Source organism: Cervus canadensis, chromosome 13 (assembly GCF_019320065.1).
Source record: "Cervus canadensis isolate Bull #8, Minnesota chromosome 13, ASM1932006v1, whole genome shotgun sequence".
Lineage (NCBI taxonomy): Eukaryota > Metazoa > Chordata > Mammalia > Artiodactyla > Cervidae > Cervus > Cervus canadensis.
The window spans coordinates 29170376-29193085 of record NC_057398.1 but is presented as its reverse complement, the minus strand read 5'-3'; the positions used below and the strand labels follow the sequence as shown (position 1 = coordinate 29193085).

General features: G+C 59.6%; 1 protein-coding gene across 1 annotated transcript in view; it reads right to left on the bottom strand.

The window, feature by feature from the left end:
- Positions 1 to 21152, bottom strand: part of SKI (SKI proto-oncogene) — a 56652-nt gene extending 35500 nt beyond the window's left edge. Inside the window, exons 1-3 of the mRNA XM_043484646.1 lie at positions 21016 to 21152; positions 18490 to 18795; positions 16545 to 18204 (exon numbers count right to left, since the gene is read on the bottom strand). Of these exons, the coding sequence (XP_043340581.1) occupies positions 16545 to 18204; positions 18490 to 18795; positions 21016 to 21152 (2103 nt within the window). The remainder of the gene's footprint in view (positions 1 to 16544; positions 18205 to 18489; positions 18796 to 21015) is intronic.
- Between the last annotated feature and the right edge of the window lie 1558 nt (positions 21153 to 22710).

Genomic DNA, 22710 nt, shown 5'->3' with positions numbered 1-22710 from the left:
CTGGGTGTACATTGGGCCTGGGGTGGCTCCCCATCAGAGCAGGCCTCGCAGGGGATGAGTAGGGCAGGTGTGAGGCATCCAGAAGGCAGCACCGCCCTGCAGCAGTCCCCGGGGGTCCACTTCAGCCCACGACAGACAGGGGCCACCAGCGCCACGCCTGGCCAAGGCCTTGGCTGACGGGTCGCCCCCACCCCTCTGTACCCCTCACGCCACCGGGCAGCTCTGAGGCTTCTTCCCACTCATGCTGGACTTCCCAGGGCCACATATCCTCCAGCTTCCGAATGAAGGTCCCTCAGCTCCACGTGAGCCACACAGAACCTGATGCCCAGGCAAGGTGGGGGCAAGGCCCTGGACTAATGGCTCTGGGGCCTCAGGCGACAGAAAGCGCCACAGGGAGGCCCTGCTCTTCCCGCTGCTCACACACGCCGCCCCCCACCCCCATGGGCCCTGCAAGCGGCAGGCAGGCCAGGCCTGCACATGGCACCCAGCTGGAAGCACAGCCAGAGCCAGCTCCTCCTCATCCCCAAGGGGCCTGTCTCAGCCTCCGCCTCACTCCCAGGCTTGGAGTATGTGCTCCCTTACTGACAAATGCATGATCCCATGGACAGAGGAGCCTGGCGGGCTATAGCCCATGGGGTCACAGAGAGTCGACACAACTGAGCGACTACATACATGCATGCTGGGAACAAGTCCTCGTGAATAAAAGCAAGGCCCCTGGTGGAGGCGGCAGCCTTGGTTACCAGGCACGTGTGCAGGAAGGTTTGAGAGAATTTGGCTTCACAGGCTGTCTCCTCGAAGGGCCCTTCTAAAGACAGACCCACACACACAATGTCCCCCTCCCCTCCCTGGAGGCCTGGACACAGGGATACACACAGGGTATGTGGAAAACAAGCACACATGCTGCTTTGGAAGCCTCGCTGGGGAGGACCTGAGGCCCCCAGCCCCACGAGGCCCATGCTCACTGACCGTGGGGGGTGGTGGTGGTGCTGGCGGAGTGCTTGTCTGCAAATCTGGACGGATGAGGCTGTGACTCATGGTGCACAGTACCCCACAGATTGGCCAAAGCAGCTGTAATCACATTAGATCCTAAACATTCATTCCAATCAGGCCATCCTTATGTCCCTGTGAGGCTCAGTATTTAGAACCTTCTGCCGATAGCTAGACCCACAGGTACTCCTGGCAGAGCCTGGCACTGGCCCAACACTGGCCTCACCAAGGAACCAGCCTCAAGCTGGGAGGGGCTGTGGGGACACGGGCTCAGTCCTCTCTGGAGGGCCATGGACTATATGGGAAGACTGGAGGGCAAGGTGGCCATGGCCCAGTGTGTCTTCAAGGTCTGTCTTCTCTTAGGTGTCTGTCCTTGCATTCAGGCTCTCGCATCACTGTGGTCAGCAGCTGACAGAGACAGAAGCTCTCAGCAAGTACAGAGCACTGGAGCCTTCAAGGACTCCACCCACGCTCCCTGGGAGGCTGTGTCCCAGCACAGGGCCCAGAACTTGGGGTCACCTTCCCAGCCACAGAGGCCTTGGGCCACCTGTTGGGATCGTGACCCCCAACACCCCCCCCCCATGACCCAGAGGACCTTCAGACCATCAGGTCACACCAAAGGCAGGACCTCATCCCAGAACAGTGACTACTGCTCTCAAGACACTTGTATTCAAAGCTCTGGTTTTCCTAGTAGTCTTGTATGGATGTGACAGCTGGACCATAAAGAAGGCTAAGCACCAAGAACTGATGCTTTCAAATTGTGGTGCTGGGGAAGATTGAGAGTCTCATGGGCAGCAAGGAGATCAAACCAGTCAATCCTAAAGGAAATCAACCCTGAATATTCATTGGAAGGACTCATGTTGAAGCTTCAATACTTTGGTCACTTGATGTGAACAGCTGACTCATTGAAAAAGACCCTGATGTTTGAAAAGACTGAAGGCAGAAGGAGAAGGGGTGACAGAGGATGAGACGGTTAGACGGCATCACTGACTCAATGGACACAAGTCTGAGTAAACTCCAGGAGATAGTGAAAGGCAAGGAAGCCTGGCATGCTGCAGTCCTTGGAGTCACAAAGAGTCGGACACAATTTAGTGACTGAACAACATCATCTTTCTTATTAGGGCTGCTAAAATGAATCAACCCTTATTATTATTTTTTTAACTTTACAGAGCTTTCAGAGATTTGAGGTAGAATATTCGTTTTTAAAATGGAAAAAGCGACAGTTTTCAATCCTCTCCATTTCACCTCAAACTGAAGTAACAGGCATCTGGAGGGTGTGCAGCCCACCAGGAGCCCTCCCCTCCTGACCCCATGTGTCACATAGGAACCTGGGAGCACCCCAGGCAGGAAGAGGGTGAGTGATCCCAGGTCAGGGCACATCCAGAGTGGAGTGAACAGAGGCACAGACATAGCCTCTGGGCTATCTGGCAACAGATATAGCCCATGGGAGGCCCAGGACAGAAATCAGGGGAAGTGGCTCAGGTCTCATCCATGACCCACAAGACTCGGAAAATGGCCCAACTTTTCACGGGCAGTGAGACCCTCTACTGTCAGCAGCCACCGACTGCTGCCCCACCGTGACACAACCCTGAGACTGGAACCCACCCACCCCCTGGGGACTCCTGCTAGGGGGTAGGTGTGACCACATTAAGGGGCTGCATCTGTGTCTAAACCCCCAGTGACCAGCTGCCTTACAGTCAGGAGGGGATGGGCCACATGCTGCAGGGAGGTGTGGGGGCGTCGGGCAGGTGTCGGGGGTCAGAGAAAAGCCACTGGGAGACACTGAGTCCCTAGCAGGTGGCCCAAAGAGGATGACTGAGGCATCAAATAATGGCAGGAATGACCGCAGCACTGTCTGGGGCTAATCTGGTGATACCAACCAGCCAGAGGAGGAGGGAGGGGAGGAGGAAGGGGGAGGGGAGAGGAGGGGTGGGGGGAGGGGAGGCGGGAGAGGAGCAGCAGGCCAGCCACCTATTGCCGGTCGGGCAGCATCCTGGAGGGACAGCCAACCCACCAGGAGAAAGTTCACGAGGACCAGACACTGCCAGGGTCTAAAGTCTGCCCACAGATTATTTATTAACCACAGAGGGAAGAAGCAGACTCACCCACGAGTGTGAGCGAAGCTGCCGTCTCCAAGGGGAGGTGGGCTCGCTCCCAGCCTGCCACCGACACCAGCCAGGAGACACACGAGGCACGTGCCCACAGGACAGCCCCTCGCCCTCAGGACCACAGGTGGGGGGATCCCAGCAGACAGGCTCAGACAGAGACACCGGATCGCAAGGCCCATCCTAGTGGGTCCTGGGCAGAAGCAAACTGGACGGGAGGGCTAAGTGGGCGAGAAGCATGACGGTGCTGCAGCCGGGCCCCCACGGTCACATACCAAGGACCACAGCGTCGGACACTCTCCCTCCAATGCAGCAGGACGATGGCAGTGAACCCTCGGGAACCTGCCTCAAAGCTTCACTGCAGGTTTGAAAATTTCTTATAATAAAAAAGCCCCAGGGACTTCCCTGGTGATCCAGTGGGTAAGATTCTGTGCTCCCAGTGCAGGGGACCCGGGTTCGATCCCTCATCAGGGATAGATCCCACACACCACAGCTAAAAGATCTTGAGTGCCACAACAAAGACTCGGCGCAGCCAAGTACACAACAAATTAAAAAATAAAAAGCCCTGAACCAAGGAGAGGCGGCAGATTCACCAACGGGTGACTGTCTGCTCCTCTGTCTGCAGGGGCATGGGAGCTGTCCGCAGGGGCGTGGACACCCCCTGGCATGAGGACACAAGAACATGTGCCAAGAAGGGACAGCGGCACTCTGGGGACGCCCAGCTTGGGCAGGGCAATGACATCTTGCAACATGTAACCCACGCTGAGTGGTTTTTCTAAATCGGACCCAAAAGCATCAGAAATGGAACAATAGCATGAAAAAACCTCTCAAAATTCCAAGTTTTCCTGAACAGTAACAAACCCTAGTTTGAAAAACAGATCTCCAATTCTGTTCAACTCTCTGCAAGGGTGATGCATAATCCAGCATGCGAGGACCTGTAGCGACAAGGAGCAGGTGGATGGGACCCTCCCCTCGCCAACCCCCAGCCAAGACCCTGGACCCTGGGCGCTGCCCCTGGGCTCCTCCCTCCTGAGGCTCTGCCCCAAGAGCAGGAAGGGAACGAGTGAGCCTCCTAAGAGGGTTCTCAACACACTGCCTTGTTTCTGCTTTCCAGAAAACCTCATCTTTCTGGGTAAGAACGGCTCTGGAATCAGTGCTGCTCCACTGAGACCAAGGCTGTGGATGAAGCGCTGACCGCTGTTGGCTGTTTACCCAAGTCCCCACGTGAAGAGTTACCCCCAGTCTTCCCATCTTCCCATCTGAAAACCCGAACCACCTGCCCTGCTCTGACAGGATGCAGGTCCTCCCTCCGTCCAGGGGGCCATCTGGAGGCTGCACCTGACAGAGAAGGGACTCCCTCAGCCTGTCAGCAAGCACCATGCTGCAGTGGACACCTGGGTCCGCACTCACACGCCTGGCTGCATACAGAGCCCAGGGGACCCAGGACGGGCAGCTCCCAGCATTTCAACAGGACCCCAACACGGGCCAAACGCACCAGCACCCGCCTCATCTGGGGCCCAGCATGGAAGTCGGCCGAGACTCTACGAGTCCATCAGGGCAGCCAGCGTGGGCACACTGACCACGCACCACACAGGCCCAGGCTACCCGGAGCTGCTGCTGGCACAGGGAGCCTGGCTGCCCGGCTCCGCTCAGAGCACCTGCTGGCGCCCATCCGCTGGCCTGCTTGGCTGCAAGGAGGCCACTGTGCCAGCCTGCAGATGCCCACACGTGGGCCCAGCCGGGCTCCTGGGATGGCCTGTCCGGCCTGCTGCCTCCTGTCAAATGCCCCGGCTTAGGAAGGGAGAGACAGGGCCGGGCACAGTGCTAGGCCTTCGTAATGACCAATGAGAGGAAGCACCCCACTCCCCCACCCACTTTACAGACGGGGACACCAGGGCCCAGGGAATTGACGAAGCCTCTAATACAAGTGAGAAGTTGGCTGAGCCAGGATCTGGCCCCAGGAATCAAGTGGGCTCTATCTGGTTTTTTTACAAAAAAAAAAAAAAAAAATAAAGCCAATGTTTTCTCTTTTTTCTTTTTGTTTTTGCCACACTACGTGTCTTGAAGCATCTTGGTTCACCTGACCAGGGATCAAACCCATGCCCTTGGCAGTGAAAAGGCTACATCCTATCCACTAGACCGCCAGGGAATTCCCAGCAATCAAGTTTAAGGATCCCTGCCCCTACCCAATGTTGCCTCTCTAGACTTCTAGAAACTTGGACTTCACCAGATACCAAAAAATTATACTTGCTAACATCTGCACAGAGAAAATGGGATAAGAAAGAGGTTAAAATTAGATCCAAAGACAGTGCTTTCTGCTCACTGTGGGCAGCAGGTGGGGCAGAGGGGGGCCCTCCCACCCCAAGCGGTTTCCAACTCCTCTTTCTTTCTTCAGCCAGAGCACAAAGAGCCACCCTCACTGAGGTCCCCACGGGCCCTGCCCAGGTTCCCACCACCAGGCCTTCCTTTTGAATCCAACCAGTGGCGTCACCCCCATCCAGCAGGCAGACCTGGCAGTATTTGCAAAACAAAAATCGAGGACCCTCCTTTCAAGAGCTACGCGGCAGGGCGCCCTCACACCCCAGACGCTCATCAATATTCAACAGCTAAGACAAAGTGGACACAGAAGCAGAGGGTCACTTCTCCCGGCCCCACGCCCACTCCTGCTCCTGCAAGAGGCCAAGATGGGGGCGTCTGGAAACCAAACATCTGGGTTGGTTCAGAGGCCACTCAACTGCTCTGGCAGTGCAGGCACAGCCCAGCCTGGCCAGGGCCACCAGTCAGGGCCCAGAGCAGCCTGATCTGCCTGGACAACCTGTGTCTCCCGGGCCACCTGTCACTGTGGCCTCCTGAAACCAACGGAGACAAACTAGTGGAAATCATGGTTGGATGCTGGGCTGGACCCAAAGCCCATGAGAGGGGCGCACGCACCAGTCATTCAGGAAACTATGTCCAAGGCGGAGGGAGAACGCCAAGTGGCCGGCGGTCCTAGGCGTGGGCTCCTGGCTGTCCCGGAGCCAGAGGGAAAGTCCACATCCAGCCGACAGGCTCTCCTGCCCAGAACTGCCCTCAAGCTATCCAGGACACAGGTGGGTGTCCCCCTGCTCTGGGCCCAACATGCAACCCCCATGTGGTGACAAGATTAAAAGGCAGAGACTCCGGTCTCTGCAAGGGGGAAAGCACGACTTCTGGTCTCAGTGTGGGGAAAAGCATGAGAAGACTGCCGCTTCCTCTCTGAAGAACTTTCTCAAGAAACAGGGGCAGGACATAGGCTCCAGAGAGAACAGTCTCACGTCAAGCTCACTGGCCACCCCTCAGAGGCCAGCGTACTCACACAACCAACAAGCCCATGACAAGATGCTCAACATCACTGATCATCAGGGGACACAAATCAACAGCACAGCAAGACAGCCTCCCACCTATCAGGACAAATACTGTCAAAACCAGAAACCAGTGCTGGCGAGGACATGGGGAATCTGGGACTCAGGGGCACCACTGCCGAGGAAGGCAGGACAGAGGTTCCTCAAGGAGCAGACACAGAACTACCGTGCGACCCGGCAATTCCACCTGAGGATGTGCCCAGCAGAACTGAGAGCAGGGACTTGCCCCGTGCACAGCAACCGAAACACAGAAGCAACCCAGGTGCCCGTGCTCAGATGACGGACAAACAGAATGTGGTCCATCCATGCAACAGAACAGGATCCAGCCTTAAACAGGGAGGCGGTCCTGACACTGACACCGGCTCCAACGTGGACAGACCTTAGGACACGACGCAGAGTGAAACAAACCAGATCTAAGAGGAGACATCCTATGCGATTCCACTTCTCTGAGGTCCCTGGAGGAGTTAGAGTCACAGAGACACAAAGTAGGAGGGTGGGGGCGGAGCTTCAGTTTGGGAAGAGGAGAAAGTCCTGGAGATGATGGTGGGCATGGCCGCCCAACAACAATAATGTGCCCGACGCCACTGAGCTATGCACTTAAAAAAAGGAGGAGGGTGGATTTTATGGTAAGTGTCATTTTACCACAATAAAGAACAACACACACACGGAAAATTAGAGGAAAAAAATATACTAAAAATAATAAAATGTCCCACTCCTTTAAGAAAAAATGGATCAATGAGATATTTCCCTTTAACAAGGCTATTCTGAATGACAGTGAGCAAGGCTGTGAGGATGGAGGAAGATAGGCAGGCACCTGATGCTGTTAAGAGGGAGAATCTTGGCAACAAAATCAAGAATCCATGAAGATGACCTGCCTCTCTGGGTCAGAGTCTCCCAAGGGAATACCCAGAGAAGTACAGGCACCCTGTGTGTGAGCAACCAAATGGAACAAACAAAAATGCGACCAACAAGGTCAGGAGCTCGCTCTGAGCTGCCAAATCTCCTATGAGAGCCTCAGCTCAAGTCTTGGGCATTAGAGGAGATGTGCCCGCGGTGATCACTGACCTGAGGCCCCTTGGGACACAGGTCCCACCCTCCCTGCAGAAAACAATTGAGCGTGACCTCTGACCCAGACACACATGCACACGCCTGCAGCAAGGATGCACCACAGTCCCATCCATAGGCACCCGCACGGGAGGCCCAACACCCATCACACAAGAGCAGGGACCAGCCCCAGCTACGAGGTGGAGGTGAGGGCCACACACGCGCTGGACACAGGTCCACACAGGGACGTTCAGGATGGTGGAGTCAGGGGCGGGGGGCGCTGGAAGCTGGTGGAAAGTGTACTTGACCTTCCGCACTGCTGCCCTGAGGCTCCTGGGAGGAGTCCACATTAAGACACTCTCTGAAGACTCTAGCATAATAACAACAACACAGCCCAGTCCCTGGATGTGAAAGACATTCCAGGACCCTCAACACCACAGACTGCTCACCAAAGTGCTCCGTGGCTGCCCACAGGCACAGCCGTGCACATGACACATGTGTACACAGGGGCGTGGATGAGGGAGGCCTGCAGAGCCATGTCTGAGATGTGCGATCTGAATACAGGCTGGGGACCCGCAGGCATTCAGACACTGTTGTCAACTCTGCCAGACACGCTAACAGCCCCAAGGTAATGATTTCCCACGATCCTGTATCTGTTAGACGGATACTGAAACACTCACGTGTGAAATGATGCTTGGGGTCTGCTTTAGCGAGAAGGCATTAGAGGAAATGAGTGAGATGAAAGCAGGTGTGGAACCAGGAACGTGTCTGCATGAACCACTTCCCCACTCGCGGGCACCTGAATCTGCCCTCACACCACCACCCACTGTTAAGTCCACACACATGCTGGCCCTTTGGGGGTTGGGTGCTCACTGTTGGGCAGGAACCTGGACTGGGATCACCCTTTGGGCCCACTCTGCTCACCCCTCAAAGCTTAAGCAAGCAAAGGCAGAGGCCCAGGTGGCTCGGAGCTCCACAGCTCTCCCTCGAGCCCCTCAGAAGGCCTGCGCCCCATCCCTCCCCAACTCACAGCCGCCTGCTCTGCAGGGTCCCGGCCAGGGCCCCTGTCACATTGACTGCTGAGAGAAATCACAAAGTAGTTCGAGAAAACACTTAAAATCCTAACTGCATATGTGAAACACCCAGAGCTCAGATAATAAAACCTGGGAGGGGCACTAAAAACCACAGAAGACCCCTGGATGACTTGAGACTACCTCAACAACAGCAATAAGAAAATTAGAGCAGATCCTCCCCAAAGGGGAGAAGAGTCCAACACGAATCCGAATCCAACAAACAAGCACACATCTCCTCTCCCTCAGTAGAAACTGGACACCAGGCTGGGTGGGCTGCATCATCAGAAGAATGGAGTGGGGGTGGGGGGTACACGGCAGCAGGAGTGGGTCCTCCTTCCTGGAGGTGGGGAAGGAGCAAGATTGGGAATTTGGGAATTCCAGGTCCTCAGCAGCAAGGGACCAGGGCTCTCAGGGCGGGACTTTGGGACCGGGCCACACAGTGCACGTGTGCCGCTCACGGTGCTGGGCAGGGGCTGCAGCCTCAGTTCTCTGTGGTCCCACGGTACACTGCCCAGCCCCAGCTCCACTGCAGGCAGCCAGACCCCAGCTGGGAGGAGGGTCCCAGGTCCACCACCCAGGAGCCCAGGACCCCTCGGCCACTCAGAACACAGTTTAACTATCGGAGCCCCGCATGGAGTCAGCCCAGGGCCTACCTTGTTTTCACAGATTAAGGAGCTTTGTAAATGCAGACAAGACCCACTAGGGTCAGGCAAGCTGGGCGACACTTATTACATACAAGGATGTTAAAAAAAAAATCACAGTTTTGATAGTTCTGCAAAAAAAAACTTAGCAAATTTACAACAAAACTGTCAAGTAATTAAGGCTAGGCACTTCACACATGAACTTAAACTGCTAATTAAAATCCCCTCGCTTAATTGACTACATTTGCATATCATTCAACATGGGAGTATAATTTTTTTAATGGTTTGGGCAACTTGGTTCTAACACCAGGAAGTGGGAGGCGGCAGGTGGGGGGAGCCAGCAGCCTCTGCACGTCCAGCCTGCCCTCCCTGTACGTGCAGAGGCTGCACCCCAGGGACCACGCCAGACCCAGGGTCCCCACACCAAGTGGAGGGAGAGGCAAGGCCAGCAGAGACTCCTCCCTGCCTTGACCTGGAGGTGGGGGCTGGGCAGGAGCTTCCAGAACCACCCGTGGACACACGCACCTGCCCTCCTCCCAGGGCAGCACCGTGGCCCCTGCCCCACCTCCTCCAGGGACTCAGAGAACACCTGAGACACTTGCCCCACTGGGGGCAACAGTCAGACCCAGACAACCACAGCGGCTGGGCTGGGAGGCGCAGGGGAGGCCAGCCAGGCCCCAAGGCTCTCTGTGAAGACTCTGCAGCTCTCTGTCCATGGCCAGACCCACGGGTCCCTGCAAGAGAAGCCCCAGCCCCGCGCAGGGCGAGGGGGTGCCCAGGACCAAGGGCCCCTCTTGTTCCAACAGTTGAAGGGCAGCAAGAGGAGACCATCAGGCAAACAGGAGGCATCCACGGGGGCGGGCGGGAGGAACCATGACAGCCATAAGAGAACCACCAGCACCATGGGGACCACAGTGACCCCAGTCAGCAAGCAGGTCAGGCTCTGAAGGCAGCTCACGTGGACCGGAGGACCACAGCACGGCGCGTGGATGCCACACCCACCCACCAGGCCTGAACCACAAACCAGTGCCGTGGGGTCACGACAGAGCCAAGGTGACAGACGTGCACAGAGAAAGCTGGCCACACGCAGGCCCAGTCACAGCCCCCACCACCCTCCAGGCCAGCAGGGCCGCCAGGCTCCCCGGGGCTCAGGGCCCACGTGGCTGTCACTGGCGAGCGCCACACATGGGGGGGCTCTGGTATTGGGGGTTGTGTACTGCACACAAACCTGGACCCTCAGCCCTCCTGGGACACTATGCGGCCCAGGAGATGCACCAGGTGAGAGTGGGGTGCAGAGAAGGCTCAGGTTCCAGCCAGGTCCTCAGACACCAATCACACCGCCTGGCTCCTGTGAAGACGTGGCCAACAGCTCCTGGGGCAGAGGGAGGTGAGCGGAGGCACACAGGGCCACCCAGTGGGTGACCCCCACCTGCAGTCCCGAAGCCCAGCCCCATTCCTCACTGCCAGCCCTGTCCCAGGGGTCCAGACCCTCCCCATCACGTGATGGTCACCTCCACTCGGCAACACCCCTCACAGGGGCTCAGGGGTTGAGTGAGGTCTCACGGGTGCCCGGGGCCCTCAGACCCCCTCCGCTCCAACCACCCGCAGTCCTGTCAACCCTGAGGCCCAGTGGCTCCAGCTTCCCTCCCCCACAGCCACAAAGCCCCCTCACCACCCGTCACCGCGTTTTCTGTGACAAGCAGCATGGTAGCCCCTGAGAAGCCTGTTTTCAACAAGAGACATTCCTTACAGAGTGGCCAACCAACTCCAAGCGGAAGCCACATCGGGGCCTGTCCAGGTGGAGCCCTCTCTGAACCCCCAGCAGCCCTGAGGCCCCACAGGACGGCTCCGTGCACTCCAGGGAAAGCGCTCGCTCCTTCCATTTCTAGCCAGCGAGCGCCGAGCTGCCAATAAACCTTGACATTAGTGATTTCATGTCTCCGTGAGTCATTTGACAAGTATTTATTCCGGGCCCGGAACTGGGGGCCCACACGAAGCCAACAACACAACCACAAACACACAACCCCCAGGTCGGCCGCAAAAAGGTCTCCCCGGAGAGCCCAGACCGCGGGGCAGGCCCGACCGCTGCGGGCTGTGCGGCCACAGAGCCACGCCGAGACTTCCTGAATTATTATCTGTAGCTGCAAAATCAAGAAGTCGCAGCGTTCTTTGAGTCTTTCTAAGTGAAAAACGTAAAATCAGAGGAGACTCAAACGCCATAAACCCGACAGCATCCCGGCTGCTCCCGGGCCACCAGAGAAGCTGGCCCTGCACGCACAGAGGTGGGTCACAGTGCGGGCTCCTCCGCCCGTCCTGGGACCCTGCAGGGCCCGAGCCACGCTGGCCACACTGTGGACACACAGCCTGAGTCCCCACCCGCCCCACTCCACTCACATGGACACACAGACACCAGTCACAGCTCTAACCCGACACCAACAGGAACCCGCCTCAGACCCCACTGTGACAGCTTCACACTCCCAGAAATGACTTCCCATCCCTACTTGGGGCTCTGACAAGCCCCTGCTAACCCACGGACACGTGTAGCCAGGAGCTCCCACTCGTGACCTCGGCGCCCAACCTCCCCCGAACACGCCCCATCCCCTCTGACGGGTAGCCGGAGGGAAGGAAGGAAGCAAGCAAGCAAGCAGGGCCCTAGGAAGAGTGGAGGCTTCTCCCTCTCCCGCAGCTCTCACAGATCTTAAGGAAATAATTCAGCCTCTGTATTTTGACTCAAAACAAAGAAACTTTTTAAAAACATTTCAGTTGAAACTTGCATAATTCTTCCAGTGGAGAAATCCTCCCCAGCTTTCGCAATCCTTAGAAAGAGACACATTATTGCTGCTTGTGTAACAGTCTCTGGGCCACAGAGAGTCCGGCCGCCAGCCACCAACACCTCCCGCCAGACGGCCAGGGTGCAGGGCCCGGAAGCACCACCTCCCCCAGGCCCTCCCGGCGCCCGGCGGTCACCTCCCCAGACTTCCTCGTGGGCCTCGCTTGGCATCTCAGACAGACAGTACTCGGACGGGCTGTGAGCAAGGTTGGGAGCCAATGGCTCTACTCTCAAAGCCCTGCATTGGTCGAGGGTCCCCAGACAGGCAGCAGGGACAGAGGCAAGGGCCACTCAGGGAACTTGCTGCCCCCGGCAACCCGACAGCCCCGCCCAGTTACAAAGAGAAGTGCTGGAAACTAGCAGGATGGCTGAAGACGGGCTGATGGGCTGACAGTCTCGACCTGGAGGACCACCTCAACGTGGCCCTGCTCACCACACACAGATGAGGGCACTCAGCCGGCCCCCCACACCCTCCCTCACTCACACTCAGCTGACCAGAGGCTGCTGTATCCCATTTGATGAGTCCCGGGCCTTCGCTCTGGGGCCTTCACTGAGAACCAGGCCAACTTGCGGATTCCATTCTCCTGCACGCGGGGCTGGGCCCATCCAGGAGCCTGGCTGCAGAGCACCAACAGCACCCCACCTTCTCAGCAAAGCGTCAGGAGCCAGGAAATCACAATGGGGCCCACAAAAACCTCGAGCAAAGCCAGTGGACGAAGAACAGCCAAGCCTCTACACCTGTGCCCAGACTGAGGGCATCTGTGAGCCTAGCCCCACGATAAAGAGGTGGTCCTAGGAAAGGCAGGCTGGCCAAAGTCCCTTCCAGCCCAATGGACATTCTTGACACCATCTCTCCCATAGCCACTTGAGCTTGACCATACAACACGTGCCCCCTTAGCGGAATCCCTATGGCCTATCTCCCTCACCAAAGCCTCAGCTGTTGCCCAGCAGGGACTATGAGAGTCCACGTTCCTCCACGCCGATGGCCTGGCCGTCCCAGGTGACAGGGGAAACCGCTCCACTGCTGGGAGTTCACACAGACTCCACTCTGGACACTCACACAGCATGGGGACCCTCAGTCCACGAGCCCCTGCCAAGCAGGCAGTTCTGTGGAAACACTCCTGCAGGGACTCAGCATTGAAGGACGAGGCCCCATGAACAAACAGCATCCCCGGTCTCCACCCCGGGAAGCAGGACCTTCGGAAAGTGAGCAGTTCCCAACGGCCTGTTTCTCAACCACGCAGGGGCCGGGCCAGTTCCAGCCCAGGGCGGGCAGCCACCCCCACCGCCCACCTGACCCATGAGCAGCCATCCCTCAAAACGAGGGACACATCCCAATGCCCCTTCCATGACTGACAGGTCCAGCTTAGTCCAAGGACCATCAGATGAGGGAACCAAGCAGAAGACAAGGAAAGGGGGCGTGGGAAGGCTGAGACTCCCAACTCACTACTACACGGTCCAGCAGCAAAAACACACATCCTTGCCCACCTACAACATTCATCACCCAAACATGCCCCCAACACACTGCCAACAACTGCTATGCATACTGTCCCTGTTTCAACACGCAGAAACTGAGGTGCATGCTTGCTCAGTCAGGCAGCCAGGGAGGGACAGAGCGAAGACACAGGAGCAGCCCCGAGGACTTCCACGGTCAGACCCGCCCAGCGCAGGGCACCAGGGCCAAGCAGCCCTGACAGCGGCTGGATGACCAGAGGCACATCCTGGGGGCCCCTGTGGTGTGAGGGGCATCACTGAGGAGCACCACCCGCCCCCACCCCCCCCCGGCCAGCACGCACAGACACACCACCTTCAAGGGTTTCCAGGCTCAGGCTGGAGCCCTGTCCCGATGCTGGGGCGACCACAGGGACCGCCACCCCGCTGTGCTCAGGCTGTGGGCACAAAAGGGCAGGTGAAGGCAACTGGACCCCAGGAGGCCCCCTTGAGGCCCCCCCAGTGCTGGCGGCAAGAGAGCCAGGTGGCCCCCGCAGCCCTCAGTACCCAGGAGGAACATCAGCTCACTTCATCTCACCACAACCTGAGGCCCCCACAAAGAGCAGTTCCAGCACGTCTCTGCTGCTTTTTGTCCTGGGCCTCAGGAGATCAAAAATATTAAAATGAACTACAGAAAGAAGTGGAGAAATCAAAACATATCCCATGAATAATCTGTCAGGAGTGGGTGGAGCAAACAGAGACCCGCAGCCTGGGGAGGGGGTCTTCCCCTGCAGCTTTTTCCAAAACTCCCCATGAGTTCCCCACCCTGAGGCCGAAATCCCCTTCCCACTCTTGGGGTGGTGTCCCTGGTGCACAGACAGGCTGTGCTGGGGAGACCTGAAAAGGACCACACACCCCAGGACTCCCAAGTGCACGATCACAGAGCCAAAGCCATGGGCAGAGGCCAGAGAACAGGACAACTGAGCTGGGGGCGACAGGAGGGCACAGGAGCCAGCGCGGACAGTGGCACAGCCCAGGCCTGGACGGAGGCACATGGTACCACCGGCCCAGACCCCACTGTGACGACACGTGGTGCTGACACACAGTCTGGAGACCCCAAACTCTCAGGATGATCACATCACCATCAGCATCCCGGGGGAGCCTTCTGAATCAATGAGAGCTCTGAGCAGCGCTGGCGGGGCACAAGAGGAAAGGGCGGCACTGACCATCTGGGGAATCACTAGACACCACAGCTCGCTCTGGACCCCTCTCTGAGGCTGGGGCTCAGGGGGCCGTCTTGCCCACTCGCCTGGCAGTGCCTGGGCCCACAAGCTGAGGCCAGGCCTTCCCTGAGCCTACGGACACTCATGTCCAGAACAGCAAGGCCTTCTGCAAGGGAGCCAAGGCCTGGGCCTGCAGCTGCCACAGCCGACCCCAGGAAGACAACCACAAACACACATGACCCAGATTCGGACACAAACACAGACACACCCTGCAGACAAGACCGTCTCCTGTCCACCCTGCACTAAGTGACCTGCCACAGCCTTTCAACCACAGGCTTATCCAGGCGGCCAGAACCCACCACAATCCTGCACACGGGGTGCCCTCGGGCCACAATGGCTGTCGAGGGGGCAGGCACCCCAAACAGAGAGGCCTCCAGTTCACTGGGAACACCCCTCATGCCACACACGGCCAGCTCCCAGTCTGAAACCAGCTCCCAGTCTGAAACGAGGGGCCCGATCAGCCTGCTGGGACCTGCCACCGGCACCCTCCCCCACCCACAATGCCCACTCAGACCGTCCCTCCCGCCCAATCCCAGCCCTGGTCTGCAGACAGCTGCCACCTGGGCGCCAGCCGAGCCGAGGGCAGGAAAACCAGCACATCCACGAGCGCACAAGGGCCTCCCGAGCGCAGGCGACAGGCCTGGCTTCCCCTCCCCTCCTCCGCTCCCAGAGACTCTGACACTCCGCTGGAGGGGCGCCCAGAGAAAACCGGGCGGGAACATCTATTCACAGATTCGGAAAAAAAAGTTTGATGCAATAGCTGAATTAATTAGGCCTCCCAAGAATAGCAGAGCCAATGCAGCATTCTGTGTGTGCAATTTAATAAGCCTGGATACTCAAAAGAAAAGTTACAAATACTTGGGGAGGGGGGAGGTGCCATGCAAAGCTGGTGTGGACCCCAGTGAGTGGCCAGGAGCTAGCAGGCTGGATCACATGGATCCACTGTCTGGTGAACAAACAGACCCCACACAGGCGGCCCTCCCCACCTCGCCCTTTGCGTCTCAGAGGAAAGGACAGGAGAAAACGTGCACATCCAAAACAAACCACAGGCCAATGGCTCCCCTAATACTCAGATCCTCAGGCGCCCGCTGACCAGTCCCCGAGCCTGGTGCCAAGTGGCCCTCGCCCCCACCCGGGGGACTCTGAGACTCACTCTCTGGCAGGCCAGGCACACACACAGAGCTGGAGTCGCCGAGTCTCGGCCCCCGGCCACCACAGCCCAGACACCTGGCTTCGCTTTGGAGTCTGTCTCCCAAGACTTCAAGGCACAAACAGACCCTGCCCAGCCAAGTTCCGCCTGCTGGGGACACGGGCAGGCGCCCCTCTGTGTGCCAGCCCGGGAGTGGGAAGGCCAGGGCGGTTCCCTGCCCCCCACTCAGCGTCGACATCCCCTGGTCCCCAGGAAGGCCTGGGCTGGAGGCTCCAGACTGGAACTGGGCAGGATCAAACTTCCTGGGACTAAGGGCAGAAGAGGCCTGCCCCTCCTGACCCAGCTGGGCAACAGCTGTGGGCCTCAGGAGGGCTTCACCCCCCAGGCCCGCCCCCCAGGCTCCCAACCAGGCAAGGAGCTAATCCTAGGAGTCAGACCAAAGGACCTTCCTCCCAATACGGATCAGCGTACAGGGACGCCAACATCACCACCAAGTTTCCACAAAACAAAACCTAGCCCTGAAACGTATGGGGGAGGCTGAGCCCCCAAACCAGGAGGGCACCCCGCCCTCTCCAGGCCCCGCTCCCACTCCCCAGGCACAGCTGCCAAGGGACACTCACCCGGGGCACCCGCCGCTTGTACTTGTTGCCATAGTCGAACTTCTCCTTGACGTCGTCCAGACAGCGGCCGAGCCGCGCCTGCTCCTCCTTGCCCGTGTAGTCCTGGCTGAGCAGGATGTAGGCCCGCCAATTGGCCGAGTCGAAGCCCCAGTGGCAGGTCCGGTTTTCCAGGGCCTTGTGCGAATGCACCACGAACTTGTGCGGCGGGTACATGAGGCGGCAGTCGAGGCACTGGATGCAGGCGGCGCTCGGGCTGCTGTAGAGCTCGGGCACCAGCAACCCCTTGCACTTGCCGAAGCACTCGTGGTACACACGCACACTGCGCTCGCTCAGCTCCAGGCCCAGCGCCAGGCTGGCCGCCAGCTCCTTCTTGCAGGGCGGCGGGTAGGCGCCGCCGTACAGCAGCGCGTTGCACAGGCGCTCGGCGTCCGTCTTGGTGATGAGCCCGCACGAGGGCGCCGAGAAGGGCAGGATGCCCATGACTTTGAGGATCTCCAGCTGGTCGGCCGTGCAGCGCGAGCAGTAGATGTGAAGCTCGTCGCACACCGAGTTGATCTGCTGCAGAGAGAAGTCGCGCAGCACGGAGTTGAGGATCTGCGGCAGACACAGCCGCTTCTCGCCGCCCACCACGAAACACGAGATGGTCTCGCCCTCCAGCACGGTCTCGCAGCGCTCCGTGGAGCGGTCGGACGGCATGAAGAAGGGCCCGGGTAGCACGGGCGGCGGCGGCTGGATGGCGGGCAGGTGCAGCACCGGCGGGGGTTCGGCGGCCGCGGGCACCGGCGCCGGCGCCGCGGCCGCGCCCGCCTCCTTGGCGCTCTCCTTCTTGTAGGCCTCCTGCGCCCAGCGCGCCGAGAAGGCAGCCGGGCCGCCCAGCGAGCTCATGGAGCTGAGGTGGAACTGCTCCAGCGTCTTCTGCAGCCCCGGGTGCGGTTGGAAGCCGCCGCGGCCGCCGGCCGCCGCCTCCATGGTGCGCTCCGGCTCCCCAGGCCGCTCCCGCTCCCGCGTGCCCGGGCCCCCGCGGCCCCCGCCGCCGCCCCGCGCGCCCCGGCGGCGCCCCCGGCCCCGGCCCCGGCCGCCCCCCGCCGCCGGCTCCCGGCCGATCACGGCCGCGGCCTCGGCCTCGCCCGGGGGCGCGAAGGGGAAGGCGGGCGGGGCGAAGGGGTCCCGCCGCTGGAGCCCGCCGCCGCCGCCCGGGCCCGGCGCCACATCCACGCGCCCCGCGCCGCGCCCGCCGCCGCCCGGGCCCCCCGCGCGCCCCCCGCGCGCCCCCCGGGCCCTAGGCGCGGGGCATGCCCCAGCGCGCGCCGCCAACGCCAACGCCAACGCTCGCGGGCCCGGGGCTCGCGGGGGGCGCGCGGGCAGGTGCCGGCGCCGCGAGGCGCGAATCGCCGCGGCGGCCGAGGCCGAGGGGCCCGGGAGGAGCGGGGGCGCGGGCGCGGGGCCCGCCGGGCCGTCCTCGCGCGGCGCGCCGCCGCCGCCCCGCTCCTCCCACCGCGCGGCGCCCGCCCGGCTCGTCCCGGCGGCGCTGGCCGGCCGCGTTGCGCCCACCGCCGGCCTCCCGGCCCGGCCCGCGCCCACCCCGCCGCCCGCGCCCGGCTCCGCGGCCTGCCCACCCGCCCGCCCGCCCGCGCGCGCGGCTTCCGGGGCGGCGGAGCGCCTGTGGGGCGGCCTCAGACCGCGGCGGCGGCGGCGGCGCGGGGCTCGGCGCACATCCTCCCGGCGGCTCGCTCCAGCTCGGACTGAGCGCCGGGCGCTGAGCTCACGCCGCCGCCCCGCCCCGCGTCCCGCCCCGCCCCGCGCCGCCGCCCCGCCCCGAGCGTCGTCTGGGGCCGCGCGTCGGCCTCAGCCGAGCGCCAGCCAGGAATGCGCCCGCCCCCCCCCCACGGCCCGGCTCTTCCAGGAACGCGCGCTCCCCCCGCCCGCTCTCGGCACTCCGCCTCACTCGGCCGCGTTCGGGCCCGCCCTCCGGCCGGGGACTCGGATCCGCTCGGCTGATCTCGGGCCTGCCCGGCCGCGACTCGGCTTCGCTCGGCTACGCTCGGCCCCGCCCGTCCGGGACTCAGCCTCGTTCGGCTCCGTTCGGGCCAGCCCGCCGGAAGGTCGCTCGGCGGGGGCGGTGGCTGCGCCCCGGGCCCCCCATCCGGTGGAGGCCGCTTCCTGCGCGGCTGCGAAGGCGCCCGTCCCGCCGCCGTGTCGCCGCCAGAGCCCAGAAACCCACACAGGGCCCCCCACCACAACCGCAAACCAGCTGAGGGGCGGGCGGATGGGGCCTGCGCACCCTCTACCGCACGCCTCCCAGCCCAGCCCCCGGGTTCCCCACGCACGTGACGGGGACGCCAGGCAATATGACCCAAGTCCCACGCAGGACTGGGACACCGAGCCAGAGGATGTGGATTACTACAGGATGGCAACACCCCAGAGACCCCACACAGGAGACAGACACCGTGCAGACTGTTCTGGGGGTCCCCCCGAGCAATGCAGGCGCGACACAGCAACCCCCAAAGGATGACTGGCCGCAGGGCCGACCACCCCAATGACCCTGCACCATGGTCCCCAACACAGACACTTGGTGCGCCCACCGCCACTTCCAGGGCAGGGCTTGCGTCCAGGTTACCGCGAGGCCCAGGCTCCTCAGGACCCTGTCTCCTGCTTGTGCCCCCAGCACGCTGGCCCGACCCTTACCCTACAGCCCCCAGGCCCAAAGAGCCATTTATACATCTGCAGGGCACCCAGGGCAGGGCCAGTGTGAGACCACTCTGTCCATCCTTCTGAACCCTGGCTCTATCAAGAGGGATGGACAGACCAGAAAGCGCTGGGTGGGACAAGACAAGGGCCTGAGGTTGGACATGCTGACCCGGTGGCCCCCCCGAGGAAACAGTGTCTAGCAGAGTCCTGGGGACTGCGGACTTGAGATATCTAGAAGACAGTTCTGGTTGTGCTCAACTCAAGGGCAGAGGGACAGTCCAGCCCAGCTAGGCAGTGGTGTCTTTTCTTCCACAGGACCAGGGCAGCCAAGCTGGCCCAGGTATTGGAGGACACATGGGGGGCCCACCCACTTCAGCCTGTGTGACCTTCAGCTTGGCCCTCACTGCTCCTGACTCCCCAGTGGAGGCTGAAACTGACCCCAAACCAGCACTCCTGCCCCGGGGGAGCTGACTGGGTGTCTCTACAGGCATGGACAGGTGTCCAGAGAGGCAGCAAGAATGGGCAGAGACCCCATACCTGTATGGCCACAGAATCTCACGGGGGGACCTTGTGGTTCAGGGTGCATTGCTCCACGTCTGAAGAACTGACAGCTCCCTACCATGGACGTGAACCCTCTCCCACCTACACGTCCACTCTTCACTGCAGTGCTGCCAACACCAGGTTTTCCTATGGCTGCCAACACAGGAAAACTAGGAAAGGGGTCCACACAAAACAAGAGACGTTTTTGCTTTCGCAGACTCCATGGTGCTGGAGAAGATTCTTGTGTGTCTCTTGGACTTCAAGGAAATCAAACCAGTCAATCCTAAAGGAAATCAACCCTGAATACTCATTAGAAGGACTGAAGCTGAAGCTGAAGATCCAATACTTCAGCCACCTGATGCGAAGAACTGACTCACTGGAGAAGACCCTGATGCTGGGAAAGATTGACAGCAGGAGGAGAAGGGTGCATCAGAGGATGAGACAGTTGGATGTCAGCGCCGACTCAATGGACATGAGTTTGAGCACTCTGGGAGATGGTGAAGGAAGACAGGGAAGCCTGGCATGCTGCTGTCCATGGGGTCACAAAGAGTCAGACATGGCTTCACAAGTAAACAACAACATCCAGACCAAAAATTTTCTGTTGTACCTGAGTGTGTTCCTTCTACATGGCTTTGACTCCCATACAATCAGGTGACTTGTAATTGAAAGAAGGTGGTTGGAGGGTTGGACAGGAAGGGTTTTCAGTCAAACAAATGCTCGATTCCTCCTGCTCCTTCAGCCAAGTCAGCATTCTCAGGAGGGCCCAGAGCCTGGGCGCCCCTGGATGGGCAGTGCCTGACTCCCGGGGGTCCCCTCCCCTCTGCCCTCTGGCTTTGCATTGCTCCAGGAAGGGGTCTTAAGAGGGGACCAGGTGGAGGAGCCAACACTTCTGGAGCTTGAGAACCCAGATTGAAGCCAAAGTGACTGCATAGGTGAGGGGGACAGATGAGGGGTGAAGGGCCCTGAGATTCAGGAAAGGGCCTGGACTGGTCTGTAAAACTTCACTGCTTCAGTGGACTTTGAGGTTTCCTTCCTCAAAAGATGTTGGAGTTTCTAGAGCAGCCGAGCCCACCCCAACCACCATGGACCAGGACAGCTGTGCCTAGAGAGTCAGCCCAGTCCTGTCTTCTCCACAAGCCCAGCTGGGGCCCCACCTGCTGACCTTCCTCCCATCAACTTATCACCGCAGCTATCCTGGCCAGTGGCCTACTCCTCCCACTGACCACTGCCACAGGCCACTCACCCCACTGGCAGGTGGAGGGGCCAGGCCACAGGCACAGCCATGTTGGGGGGCAGAGGAGGAACCCAGTGCACCAGGCCACCCAGCTCACTCCCCAGCCCTTGCTGCGCTGATGGGTGTAGGCAGCTGGTCATGCACATGTTCGCTCGAGAGATAAGCACGCACTTGTGGGATGCGTACCCCGATGGGCACGAGCCAAGCTTTGGGACCAGTGGGGAAGGAGGTCAAATCCTGCCCTGGGTGGCATCCGTCTCCTGCAGCCAGGGAGGCCAGGGATGGACAAACCTGCTTGTAAGGGAGCAAAGCCATTCAGGCCCCTCAGAGGCCTCTAGCAGTTGGGTGCTGGCTTCAGAGCTGGCAGTGCCCCAGGACCCAGGAGATGAGCATGCTGGCGATGATGTGGTATCCATTGCCACAGGGAACAGCTCAGAGGCCCAGCTGGGGGAATGGACTGGAAGACTCAGGTCAGCAGGTCCTTACAGAGACGCCCACAGACAGCTTCCCCAGAGGACCAACCCTGCCCTCCTTGGTCCCACCTGCTCCCTACTCCCTGTTCCTTGGGAAGAAAACACCTGGCCTCAGACAAGCACAGACTGCCATTGTCAGGAAAGGGCTAAGATCCTGTTTATTTTTATTTTATTTAGTGGTTTGTTTGTTTGATTTTTGGCTGTGCTGGGTCTTCGTTGCTTAGCCGCAAGCAGGGGCTACCATTCATTGCAGTGCTTGGCTTCTCCTTGCGGTGGCTTCTTTTGTCGCAGACTCTAGGGCGTGGCCCAGTGGTTGTGGTACACAGGCTTTGTTGCTCTGTGGCATGTGGAATCTTCCCGGGCCAGGGACTGAGCCTATGTCCCCTGCTTTGGCAGGCAGATTCTTATCCACTACGCCACTGGGGAAAGTCTCTAAGATACTGTTTTAAAACTTTAAATTTGAAAAAAATATCACGTAAGTAACACAAGTTTAATAAAAACTTAACTCCCTTGTCTTAGCTTGGGTTCCACTTAAGCAGATCCTGAGACAAAGATTTGGGTCCAAACAGTGTGTCTGGGAGATGTTTCCAGGTGAGAGGAAGGTGGGCGGAGGGAAGGCATGTGTGTAACCAGCCTGTCACTTCAGGCTCCTGGAACTGGATTGTGGGGCCCAGAGCCATTCCATGGGGCAGTCCTGATTGAGCTCAGAGCCCAAGGAGGAAAAAGACATCTCCTGGGCAGGCAGCTTGATTACTTATGGGATTGAGCCAATAAGGAAACGAATTATTGGTGACAAGTCAGATGGGAATTTAAAAATGGAAAGGAATAAATAAGTGCATGGCATTGGATTGGACTTATCCATGTGGACCCATGAAACTGTAAAAGTGGATGCATGTTTGTACAGACATCCGTATAACCCCGAGCTCTCCCCAGGGAGAGGCCCTGAGAGGAGAAACACCCCCAACAGCATCAAGCACCCTGAGAAGCTGTGTCTTGGCTTCTAAGTGCCATCCTCCATTAAAAGGAAGCAGGGTCCTTTGGAGAAACAGTTGGTCATAGGGCTTGGGCAGAGAGAGGGAAGACAGAGTCCGAAACATCTTACCGTGTCAGGAAGTAGGAAAATCCAAAGGATAACAGGGACTGGTCAAGAGAGACTGTGTTGCCACTTTAAGAGGACGGGCCCCCACTGGCAAGTCAGAGATGCTCACAATGGTAGGGGATCATAACCACA